At 44.8% G+C, this 12980-nt stretch overlaps 2 protein-coding genes and 1 non-coding gene across 11 annotated transcripts in view; all 3 read left to right on the forward strand.

Moving 5' to 3' along the window:
- sntb2 (syntrophin, beta 2) overlaps positions 1–6378 on the forward strand; it is a 15729-nt gene extending 9351 nt beyond the window's left edge. Inside the window, exons 2-7 of the mRNA XM_035418257.1 lie at positions 1–105; positions 824–1010; positions 1926–2068; positions 2531–2727; positions 3182–3372; positions 4073–6378. The exon at positions 1–105 is cut by the window's left edge and continues 145 nt beyond it. Coding sequence (XP_035274148.1) covers positions 1–105; positions 824–1010; positions 1926–2068; positions 2531–2727; positions 3182–3372; positions 4073–4165 — 916 coding nt within the window. The 3' untranslated portion in view covers positions 4166–6378. The remainder of the gene's footprint in view (positions 106–823; positions 1011–1925; positions 2069–2530; positions 2728–3181; positions 3373–4072) is intronic.
- Positions 6379–7377: 999 nt separating this feature from the next.
- trnaq-cug lies at positions 7378–7449 on the forward strand. Its single transcript has one exon. It is a non-coding gene; the product is annotated as a tRNA-Gln (tRNA).
- Positions 7450–8540: 1091 nt separating this feature from the next.
- The window catches only part of LOC118227435 (C-myc promoter-binding protein-like), a 73114-nt gene continuing 68674 nt past the window's right edge, over positions 8541–12980 (forward strand). For all 9 annotated transcript variants that reach the window (XR_004765280.1, XM_035417890.1, XM_035417892.1 and 6 more), the window contains exon 1: positions 8541–8694. The gene's annotated coding sequence lies outside the window, so the exon portion shown is untranslated. The remainder of the gene's footprint in view (positions 8695–12980) is intronic.

Here is a 12980-nt window from a genome sequence, read left to right on the forward strand (position 1 = left end):
GGACAGGAGGGACCACTACGGCGGCGGGGCCAAGGACCGGAAGGTCATCTCTCTGAAGATGTGTTACATCAGCAGGAACCTGACCATGCCCGACCTGGAGAACAGGTGAGCCCCACAGAGTGTTTTTTTTCTTCTTTTCTTTTTTTTTCCCAAACGAGGGCTCCTCCGGGTTTAGCCGTCGACGATCTTAGTTAGCGCCTTTTCTCTAGCTTGCAAAACCTTCGGCTCCCCAGTGCTGGAACGAACTCCCCGTCCCTCTTCGAACCACTCCATCACTACCCATGTTCCGTCATGGTCTGAAGACGCATCTCTTCAGACTATACCTTGACTAACTAACTATCACCACTCTGCTGATCATTTCACTTAAATTCCCCTCTTTCATGCCACTCATGTTACATGCGCCTCCATTCCAGCACTTATTGTACTTTGTATTATCGCCCTAATGTTGTAGCTTGTTCTTCCCCCCTAGTTTGACTTAGCATGGGTTAGGTCAGAGTAATGTTCACTGTGTGAACTGGACTGTGTTCTTGGCTATGAATAACTGTACAAAATGAGTATTGTACCTTATCGAACCTCTGTTTTGTAGTTCATCCAATTAACTTGATATGAAAGTTAAATAAAAGCGTCTGCTAAATAATTGCAATGTAATGTAATGATGATGTGATCATGATGGTTGTGGATGATGACGACGATGTGGTGGTGCTGATGGTGGTAAAGAGTGATGATGGCAGTGGTGGTAAAGAGTGATGATGGCGATGTGATGGTGGCGGTGGCGATGATGGTAACGATGAAGGCCGACCCCCCCCCCTTCCCCCCCCCGCAGGCTGCTGGAGCTGCTCTCGCCCGACGGGCGCCACACGCTGGTCCTGCGCTGCAAGGACGCCCCCAGCGCCCACTCCTGGTTCGGCGCCATCCACACCAACGTGGCGGCGCTGCTGCCCCAAGCCCTCGCCCGCATCGGCGCCAACACGCAGCGGCCGCTCAGGCACGTCGGCTGGCTCGCGGAGCAGGTGGGAGCGCGTGCGGCGCGCGCATTCCCGCTAGGGTCGGGCACCAAACCCCAGTACCGCTATGGCGCCGGTTCCCATACCACCGGTACCTACCTGTCTGAAATCTCAGTGCAGATTGCGGTGCCTCATTTCGATGCCACACACATTTTACTGGCTAGCATCACACTCACTCAGTGACTCGGTCAGTGACGGCGGGTACCGTTAGCTAGCTAGCTAGCTAACGTTAAACTCGGTCAAAAGGCCAAAAGCAGTATAAATCATAAATAGGCCTATAAAGTATAATTTCAGCAATTAAAACTGTTCAATATCTTTGCAATAAAAAAGACATTCGTTACTGTTGTAATTTGATATTTATTTTAAAGAAGGCATCGTTTTGAAGCACTACCACCATTTTAAAAGTATAGTTTTAGTTTCAGTATCGGCAAAATCTAAATGACACTCATTTTTACTTCTTACTTGTACTCAATTACCTATGTGCTTCCGTGAATGTACACACGTGCACTTACATATGCGCACACACAGCTTCCTACTCTTTGACTGACGTATGATTATGGCTTTATGGCATTGCTTGGCTACACAGCTGTGCTGCGTTAGGCGTTAGGCCTTTTTGTGCAACAGGCACTTGGGAAGGGAAAGACAGGAAGTGCTGCATGACCGCAAAGTAACAGGAAACCACCATTGTGTCAAGCACTTCCTGTGGGACCTGTGGACATTACCCGTGCACATGCACACATTTACACATGCAATCCCTCCCTTGCAATCATATGCTCTCTTCTTTTTCTCTTACGTACTCTCTCGCGATATGTCACATCCCTCTCACAATATGTCACATCCTGTCTCTCTGTCCTCTCGTGCACACAGACACACAGACACATTAAAGCACGTGCTCACTCTCTGTCCGTGACGCGTGAACAGGTACAGATGGAAGGTGGGCGGCACCAGTACCGGCCCGTCGTCATGGCGCTGACAGATAAAGACATCCTCCTGTTTGATTCGGTGCCCTGGACCCGCGAAGCCTGGGCCACGCCTCTGCTGACACATCCGCTCCTGGCTACCAGGTAAGACGTCCGACTGCTCACTGCATCGCTGACCGCGGGTCTGTTCTGTCTGTACCTATGATCGTCGGTTCGGTCCGTGGTGTTCCTGAGGGAGAGTAAGTTCTGAAATAAGAGAACAGGACCAACTATTCATAGGAAAAAATGTAATTGTTCTCGCACAAAAATGGATTTTCCATGCTTTTAAGTTCACATTATACAGTTTTTTTTTATTGTTTACAAAAGCAGACTATACATCTTGCACAAATCTTTTGATTATTCATTGAAAATGGACTTTGATACTGCTTGCCGGAAAAGGTTGCAATATTAGTTTCATCCTAACTTGTTTGGATGGAACTAAGTTATTATTTTGAATGTCCGTGGATACACTGAGCGGTGTAATGCAAGGTTTTATGACCGTGTCCCTGAAAGGTATAGAAGGTTAAACTCCGCCCCCCCCCGCCCTCCCCCCGTGCGTCCTTGCAGGCTGGTACACTCGGGCAGCGCCCGCAGTTCCCCGGCGCTGGGCGCCGACCTGGTGTTCGCCACGCGGACGGGCACCGCGCAGGGCATCGAGTCGCACGCCTTCCGGGTGGAGACGCACTGGGACCTGTCGTCCTGGACCCGCGCGCTGGTGCAGGGGGGGCACGCCGCCGCCGAGCTCATCAAGGAGGTGTCCATCGGTACGCTCCCGCGCGGGGGGGAGAGAGGGGGGGCGTGCGAGGGAGGGGTGCGGCTAAATGTGTGCGTGTGGACGTGTTTAAATGTGTATTTACTTCAAGAGAATGCTCCTCTCTTATCTAAAGAGTATTTCCTCATAAAGAGCAGTAGACACACTACTCCAATGTATGCGCACTCGCACACGCGCGCGCACACACATACACACTCACATGTGCACACACACTCACAAACACACACACGCACACGCATACACACACACACACATACATATGTGCACACACACATACACACACACAAACACACCTACACACACACACACACACACAAACACACAAGCACACACACACTGTTGCGGGTGGTATAGCACAGGTTCCCCTGTTGAGGCTTGAGCTTGTGGCTCGAGCCTCTCAGTATGACACCGGTATCGCAGATCAGCCTTCCTCTCCGTCCCCGCAGGCTGCGTTCTGAACAGGCAGGACGTCCGCCTCACTCTGCACTACGAGCGGGGCTTCACCGTGACGCGTGAGCCCGGGGAGTCTGCGGGGGGCGCCGTTCTCTTCCGCTACCCTTTTGAGAAGCTGAAGATGTCGGGCGACGACGGAAACCGTAACCTCTACCTGGACTTTGGCGGGGCTGAGGGGGAGATGGTACGCCGGCGCGCTCATTTTCAGGGGTTTGGGGAAGTGGGGTGTAGCTATTGACACCTGGGAGGAAATAAGAAAATGTGCGTCTGTGCCTTAGTTATTTAGCTCAGGGGTGCACGACTCTCGCCGCCTTAGCTAACGTGTGGTGAGCGTTCTGGCGCAAAATGGCTGCCGTGCATCACCCAGATGGGTGCTACATATTGGTGGTGGGTGAGGTGAGTTCCCACTCATCACTGTAAAGCACTTTGAACGTTCGGAATAGTGCTATATAAATGCAGTGATTCATTCATTCATCTCCAGTCCTGGAGGGCTGGTCTGCATGCTGGTTTATGCTCCAACCAATTGCATTAGTTTTAGTTTTCAGACAGCTCTATAAGCTACGTTGGTTCACTCCTGTACTTGAACTAGAATACACTTGCAGTCTGTAGGTGTAGCTGGTGCATATACAAACGTCAGATCGAAATATGATTGAGTTAATTAAATAAATAAGAGCAGAAGTTGGCATCTGGAAATGGATCAGCCCTTGTTCTGCACCGTTGATCTAGCTCATTCTAGTTCTCGATGTTACGGTACTACTCCCCCGGTGTCTCCTAGCGAGCGTGTCAAAGCTGGTTATCGAACAAGCGACAATAATAATCATCTCTTAATCCAGTTTTCTCTCTCTCTTCCTCTGTCTCGTTCCCCCCCCCCCCCCCCCCCCCAGGTCTTTGATCTGCACACGAATCCCAAGCCGGTGGTCTTCGTGCTGCATTCCTTCCTGTCGGCAAAACTGACGCGCATGGGACTGCTGACGTGAGGGTCGGGGGCGGGGTCGTTTATCGTAATCCGAGTGCGGTGTCAGTCTCCTGTGGCGTCATGCCGACCACGACTCTTCCACATTACCCATTGTTCCTGTTTCTATCAGGATAGCCAAATGTGCCTTTCATATTTAGTCGAGGAAGCAAAAGAAGACGGAAGGCTCTGCGGTGTGTCCCGAGCCCATAGTTTTTAAACAAAGAAAGCTTTGAATATTATGCACTATAATAGTAATAATCATACGCATTTAGAGTTTCATTTCTGTACAGATCTATTTCTGTAGGTCGTTTGGTTGCATTTTGTGTTCTGCACGGTATAGGTTGTAGGACTTGCAGATCAATGGAGTATAGAAGAATTCAGAACAAAACCGGGTCAGAACCTTGAGAAAATCAGAAGCCCCCCCCGCCCACTCCAGATAAAACAAAAAACCTGTTTGCTCCACTGTTCCCTAGAGGAGTTATATGTAAATATGTTTACATACCTCATCCACGTCCATAGTCCCTAAGGCCCAGCCCCCTGCCCCCTGCCCCAAACAGCATTAATCCACTTTCAGTGTACTGTAACAGAGATTAGTGCACTGATCCATATCCCCAGCGAGGGAATGACTGAAAGTGAGGGAAGGAGCCAGGAAAAGGAGGTAATGCCTGCCCGTTCCTCTCAGCTGTCCCTGAACCCCGGGGTCCCAGTTTGTGGCATTCAAACAGGCTCAGAGGCAGGTGAAGACGCATGCTCCGACTGGAGTGCCGCTCGAGAGAGCTATGCTCCGCAAACCTCAGCTGCTGTAGGGAGAGTAAAGTCATTTGTTTAATGTAAAAAAAGCCAATGGTTACGGTTAGTTGTATTCCAAATCTGTCCTGAACTTTTCCAGCCATTCTGGGCATAGACTGAACAATCATGATGTTGATCTTTTAACTTTGGCGCCACCTACTGGTGGTGGATGTAGCTTCTGTTTGAAGTTCATTGCTATCGTTGCTGAAGGCCCGTGGCTTCTTCTTGGAACAGCATTACGTCCTTGTGGTCTCTTGATATGTTTCAGGTCCTCCCGAGGCAGGGAGGGTTGTTGTCCGTTGATTTGACAGAACAATAAGATGTTTTGGCTGAAACTGACTTGTGCTTTGCTGGGTCTGACCCAGGATTGTTGCGCTTCTATTATTTTTTATCAACACACTTGACTCGCTCGCATCATGATCTTATGGTTCCTTGTCGATATAGATCAAGGAACATCCTTATACATTTCCAAAGAGGATTTAATGCAAACCAAGCTTTTATCAGAATTTATCAGCATTTAGTACTGTATATAGATATGTTGAACTAGACCTTGTTGGATTGAAATTTGACTTTTGAAGCTTTCGTATAATGTGTTTTGAAGCACTTCCCAGTAAACCCTGAATGAATAAAATGACAGAAATGTCATGAACATAAACACATTAATTGTCTACGCCCCAGCTTGAAGAGCTTATCGACATTTCCTTTTAAGAGAGAGCACTTTCACGTGCTTACTGTCAGATCCACTTAACTAGATGCCTAAATTGTTACTTTGCTACATGGTTTAAGCAAACTGGGTTCAGCAGTGCTAGTTCTTGCCTTTCACCAGAAATGATGAACAAGAAAAAGCAAATGTTGTCAGGTATGCAATCAGTCCCTTACCTGTTGGTTAGGATTAACAGCGAGAAAGTCCCAGAGAGATTGAATTCCCTGTCTTTCCAAACGTGTTCTGGGCGGTGCAAGGACCCTAGTCTGTTTTGTGCTGCTCTGCCACTGCTTGCTTGCGGAGGGTCCCCACTCTTCCCGGGCCATCACCCACAGAACCACAGTCCGGGTTTTTCCCCTGGTGTGGACCATGGCCCCCCGTGAATGTATCTCAACAATCCTTCGGGCTTCCAAGGCATGCAAAACAAGCCAAACTGCCGTACTCCCGACTTTTTTTTGTACGAATTACACTCTTGTGCGTTCTCTCGGAGCAGGCTTGTTTTGGCAAGGCGTAGTTTTAACCTCCCCTTTTAGAAAGCTTTTATGAACCAAAGTTTGATACTTCAGGCAGCTTGCGTTTTCCACAATCAGATATTATAATCGTAGGGGGATGCTCTCCCACAAACCTGTTATATAATGTGTTGCTACTTCTTATGCGCACTCTTAAGATATATAAAACATATGCCTCATTTATGTTGTATTCTCAAATGTAAATATATTATGAATAAAAAATGTTACTTTTGATCCTTGTTACCTTGTGTGGTCATTACCTCTTTGTTTTCAGGTTGTGTATTTCGGTCAGTGTTGGGGTCAGTTGTGATTCAGTTGCAATCACCTTAACAGCTTACCTTAACGCTGGAAAATTGGAATTGAAATTTTATTATTAAAGGCTACAGAACTGAAATTTGAATGAATTTGACTTAAAGGAAATTGAGTAATTCATTTTCAATTTCAGTCACTTTTAAAACAAATGTATATGCACATTTTTACAGCTGTATACAACCACCGTAAACATGGAGAAGCTGGCACCCAGTTTGTACGAAGACTAATTTTTATTTACACCGGAAAAAAGGTTACAAAAAAAGACTAGGAGCACAACCCAGCTACAAGGGCCGTGTGCTCCAATATAGTGATCAAATATAGTGGTTTCCTTAAGTTTAAGGGCACTGTTTTTGCACCATTCAAGTATTGACAGAAGGGAAGCATCTTCCCAGACTGTAAGATCTTGGAAGTCTGAAAATGATTATCCAAAGGCTCAGCATTTATACACAAAACCATTCAAGGTACTGAAATGCGCAAAACACGATTCAACAAATCCACAATCGACATTTTCTTCCAGTTTACTTTTTGCTTTTAATTATTTTGGATTAGGTACTATTCTTGACTTTGACTTCATTCAGATATTCTTGATTATGTAGAAATATAAATAACTACAATGACCACAGAATCTCTTATAGGAACTTATAGAAAGATATGTTTATCTTGTCATTTAAAACCCTCCCATGTTGAAAAGACTTGATCAGGCCAATCTTTTAATTGCTCATCATTTAAGCATATTATTTTATGTCTGAATATACTTTGAATGTAATTTATATCGTTACAATACCACAACACTGGCAGAAACATACGCCCCACAAATCTGTTGAGTGTGTTTTAAAAACGTGTTTTTTTTTTGTGCTAGAACACTGACCGTATCAAGGTGCTTTATATATATACAAATAGCGGTAGCGTTGTCCCGCAGCAGGTTCCATGGTGTAATGGTTAGCACTCTGGACTCTGAATCCAGCGATCCGAGTTCAAATCTCGGTGGAACCTGACTTTTCTTTTGTTTAAGACGTATTTTGTTTAAGAAGTTCTTAGGCTATATATTGACGCGCGTATTTACGCCTAGCCCTTTAATCATTACACAGATATATGACAGGATGTGCACGGCCACTTCTGCTGAGAATAATTTCTTTAAAAATGTCTTTACTTTTCGATTTTCTGAGCAGTAATGAAGTGTATTATCCCCGACTGTCGGTAGATGGCAATAGTAGAACATTTATAAGAACTCGCGTTCATAATGTTCTACTATTGCCAAAGACGGCGTGTACTTAGAGACATCCATATTATTTTGATACCAATAGTTACGGCACAGAATAAAATCAAAACAGTGTCATATGTATTTCGTCAAAACTTAAGAAATGATAAGAAATAAATATAGAAATAAATATAAGATTTTTAATGAAATATAATAAATCAGTTTACATTTGGATTTTACTTTGTGCAGATACACAATATTGTTGTAAGCCAGTATGAAATAGTGCCAGTGGTTGCCAATAGTCTACATGCGTTCTTTTGAAATTTGGTGGTGAAAGATGTGTTTGTGGCATTTAAAGTTTCTTGTCAGTTTGCACAGAGGTCTTCAGGGGCAAATCAATCAATCGTTCTCAAACTCTTTGATAGGACAATGATTCAAATATTAACAATCACATCATATTTGTAACTGTATCCTAGGCATTGCATCTAGGGATGCAATGCCTAGGGATGCAATGCTTATGCTTTGCGGTGTTAAAATTTTTTTTTAGGTGTTCTGTATGTTAATGTGTTAACTTAATTAAAGAAAAAAGTGGCCAGGGTATGTTTGTTTAAATAGGATATTTACGTAAGGCTAAATTAAAACAGTCTACAATCCTTTTTAAAAACTAAAATAATATTAATAGATGCTAATAAATTACATTATTTTCAAACAATTAGAAATAAAGGAAAACACGAAATTGTATGGTTACTTTTTGCCACTTTATATATTCATCACGTAAGGAAAGAATGCATGGTCCCCACATACAAGAGCAAGGAGGACTAGTATGTCTGACAGCTACAGGCGGCTCGCGTCATAGGACGCCGTAGCTCGGATTCCCCTTCACAACCAAAATGGCGGAGGGGAGAGCTGGGTCGGTACGACGATGAGCTGGGCTTGAAAACTGTATCTTATAATTCAAGAAGTACTATAATGCAATTCCTTGTGAACCTAAGCCTGCACACTTTGTAAGAGGACACACGTCGTGTTTTCCCCCCAGTGATGTAAGTATGAGGCACGAACGTTCATATTTCATGCTAGCCGGCGGGGCTAGCTTCCCGCTATTCTGGTGATGATAATATAAACGTGTTGACCTGTCAGTGTCAGTCGGTACCTTGGTTCCGCTGGGTGCCATATGCCGACCGGCTGCAGTTTTCGAGTATTTATAATAAATTACATTAAATATGGTCATTTGTTAACCATGGATGGTACACGTACTGCTTTGTTTTAAACAATTTTTTATCTGAAAAGGCAGTCTTAATATTACTTTTTATGCCGGGCGGAGTTGACATTATAGTTACGAGATTGGCATTGCCAGTGTATTTTGGTGTGGTTCACGGATCAGATAGTAGTGTCGTCTGGCTTGGCATTTGCTAGAGCAAAACCGTAATTTCTGTTCAAGAGTCAATTACCTTACTAAGAAACTTAGCTATACGGCAGTTTCAACTTCCAGAAAATATCGATAGCTAAAGTTGTATGGTGGCGGAAGCATATGGTTGTGAAGGGCAAAGCTGACCAGAGAGCATTTTTTATTTGTCACAATCTGTAGATAGTGCAACATGAATACTTGCAGCCTGTGTAGCTGGTGCAACAGGAGTTGCGTGTCTGATTCACTAAGGAATAGTGCGTCTAGCTCACTCGCTTAACGGACTTGAGACTGTATACATTGAGATATGTGTGCAGACAGCTCCAATGGGGATGCAGTAACCATGGGGGTCAGGCTCTTTAAATAAAGATAGCTACCTAATGCTGTTCCCTGTTGAGGGATAATTTAAGCGGGGTGTCACGGTTGGCGAGGCATTCGTAGTTATTTCTAGCCACTGTGTTAGCTAGCTATGGCGAGCGAGCGAGTTGCGTGCTGAACAGTGACGATGGAAAAGTGTGATTATCTAAACAGTGATTGTACATCGATTGTAAAAACTTAACCTAACATGAAATTGTTATATTCTGCAGCCTTTCTCCTCTGCTGCATCGTAGACTACATTCTTGTAATTTATTTTAATAATTAATATCCAATGAAGAACTGCTCTGAGCGTCCGTGCTTGAGTGACCAAACGCAGCTGTTACTTTAGCTGGCCACGTACAGCTAACATTAAAGGTGTATCTGTTGGGGAAAATGCTGCGTTTTAGACCATACTATGGCAGTAGACCTAAATGATCGCCGTGTGATTCTTGTGTGAATTTTGCATGCATTATTAGAGTAGGCTATGTGAACATGTTATAAATAAACCGGTGCATGCGGTAAGTGAGCGAATGGAGAATGACCTTGCCGGACGAACTTTTCACTGGCGGTGGTTGACTGACAGGGCTAGCAGGAATAACCAAAATTGTGAGTTTTCTTCCATCTGATTTCAACCACAAGCGCTTACTTGTTACGTTTTATTTAGCAGAACGCGTTGGTTTGAACACAAATTAATTTTTTAAATGGACGAATCTGTTTTCTGTGCTGATTGAGAATTTTTGCACAGATCTGGAGAGGGTTAGCGTTGTGTCCTACCGCAAACAGCAGAGTTTCTCTGTCAGCTCACACACGTCCAAGAGCAAGCACCCCGTGCAAAAATCAAAACTTTGGTCTACATTCTGCAACTGCAGGGGACCGGCAGGCTTTGGATATGTGACAGTGATTCCAGCTGTGTTATCATTGCGAACAGCTGTGGGAAAGTCAGGGAGTTATTCAGAGAAAAATGGCTCTAGATTAAGAACAAAAAATCTAAACGCAAATTGCTCCAAACGAAGCCGTGGTCTTCCGCGCCCTGTTATTTTCCTGTCTCCGGGAGAAAGGGCGGATTCGATTTCAGCACCAAGGCGCACCAGCATTGAAAGGGCAAATGGTAGGGCGGTGTAAGATGCGCGCCTTTGCAAGTCACGTGGTACACTTTGGTATAAATACACGGAGAGGCGCGTGCCCCGTCATTCGCATGAGGGGAGAACATACGGGCAGAAGCGCTGTATGTGTGACCTTCCCCTGGGTCCGTATTCCGTGCGGGTCTGTGTGCCGGGCTCCAGGGGCGAGGTGGGCGTGCGGTGACGGTTTTCTCGGAATACGACGGTCCTCGGTAAAACAAAGCACCCAGCGTCATGGTGTGTGTGCAGGGGTAGAGTTTCTGCTCCTTCTTGCATCACGCGGAGCGCACAGCGTGGGGCGGCAGTTGGAAGCAGGAGAGCAGACATCAAAGGCGGGACGGCTGCCATGTGAATAATATGAAACTCCGGGTTTACCCAAAGACTTTGCCTCCAACTCTGAATGCTGTTCCCAGAAAGGGTCACTGTAAGATGACGAAGAGGGTGACCCCCCCTATGCCAACCCCCCCCCCCCCTCCCATCTATGCCCACACAGCACTGAACGCTTTCTGTCACACCCCCCCCCCCCCAGACACACACACACACACACACACACACACACACACACACAGATGTGAGCAGGTTGAATAATAATTTGAAGGGAACCAGCTTTTTAAAATGACCCCCCTGCAATTTTTCACTTTCCATACATACTTCCCAGCTATTTTTACAAATATATAATATGCCATATCATTTTGCTGGAGTCATTTTTAGTGTATCATATTTTTCAGTGCATAATATAAAATGTCATTTTATAAATCTAGTTGTCAAAAATGTGTATTTTCTTTTCTGATTTCTCAAGCTGACCCTCTATAAACCTCTTGATTAGATTTCAGTCATTTTAGGAAACTGTTGTATACCTAAAGTAGACTCAAACAGGTGTAACCACAGTGATGGTCAACAAGATTCCTTCACCATGTATGGACGTGCATAGCTTTACATTGCTGCTGATTTTAAGGCCGACTGGACAGTGGGGGTGAAGTCTTTATTGAGATTAGTGCTGACACAGTGGGTAATGCAGCTACTCAGCGCCGACAGGTTCCATAGGCCTAACAGATGTTCAGCTCTGGGTTCTTAACATCAAACGTTCTGTCTAACGCTGAAGCCATTCCAGTTTGATTCATCTTTTGAAAACCAATTAAGGGACGCGGCCAAATATTATACTGTGGGTATGGCCATGCTGTGCAACAATAGACCATAGAAGTGTGATGTAAATTTTGCACCCAAACAAGGAATGTCAGTTACATCGCCTTGCAGACTAACAGGAAAATGAATAGAGATGTAAAATTATTGCCTCGAACTACGTCCGACGCCAACATTGACTATTTTGCTTGAGATCTTTGGATATAATATGGATGTGTTTACTTGTATGTAACAGTTTTGAAGCCTGAATATATTTATTTTTCTAGATTGTGTGGATTACAAATACTGCATAAGGAATTCACCCTGCAGCATTTGTAATGTCACGGTTTCACATAGTTCAAGGATGAAACGATTGATAAACGGGAACCAAAAATCTTATTCAAAGGCCATAGACGAAAAGAAAATGGAAGTGGAAATGATCTAGAACCACCAAAATGACGACAACACTTCGGTGGTCCATTTAGCACCATAGACTCCCATTACTACCCAGATTCTCCTGTAATTAACCCTCCTGTTATGTTGCGGGTCAAATTGACCCTTTTTAAAGTTTGAAAATCTAGGAAAAATACTTAAAATTATTTTTTCAGTATGAAACTTCTTCTACTGGCCTTAATTAGTGTAATCAACATTTTAAATGAAAATGGTTCATTTCATGTATTTGCAAACCCCCCCTGTATGGGGATTGACCCGGGAACATTTTTGCTGTACCTAAAAAATGAACAGAACAGGAGGGTTAAGATGACTGAAGGAACACAAGATCCGAGTTCGGTATCTGGCGAGCATGAAAGATCTGAGGTTAAGCGTGTTTTGTGCAGGAAGGAAATTAGGCAGTGATCGGTCACATGACACGTGCAATCGAGAGCCTTTGCTGCAGACCTCGGCCGGAGGAGCACAAGCGAAACCCTGAGGAACCGGGAGAGCCGTGGACTGCTGCAAACTGCGCATTTGTTTTGGCTCATAATTTCCCGAATCAGGATCAAACAAGCAAGGCTGCCCTCAGCAAAGATAAACAGCGGTTATGCTCAGAACGAGTGTTTTCTCAGTGGGAGTGAGTGTGAGAATGTGTATGTTTGAGGGAGAGAGAGAGAGAGAGAAAGAGAGAGAGAGTGCGCCTGCTGCTGTTTGTTTGTAGAGGGAGTGTCTGCTTTGACACATCTCGTGTTTTTTTTTGGAAAACTGTCTTCTGCAGTTTCAGGGGTACTGACATCATGGTTTCCAGCCTTTACCTGTTCCCATGGTAACGGGAGCTGCTCTGTGCCGGTAACCCTTTTTGCTGAGGGCCTGTAAGAGCCAGGATCAGCTTGCT

The sequence above is a fragment of the Anguilla anguilla genome, chromosome 5 (assembly GCF_013347855.1).
Source record: "Anguilla anguilla isolate fAngAng1 chromosome 5, fAngAng1.pri, whole genome shotgun sequence".
Taxonomy (NCBI): Eukaryota; Metazoa; Chordata; class Actinopteri; order Anguilliformes; family Anguillidae; genus Anguilla; species Anguilla anguilla.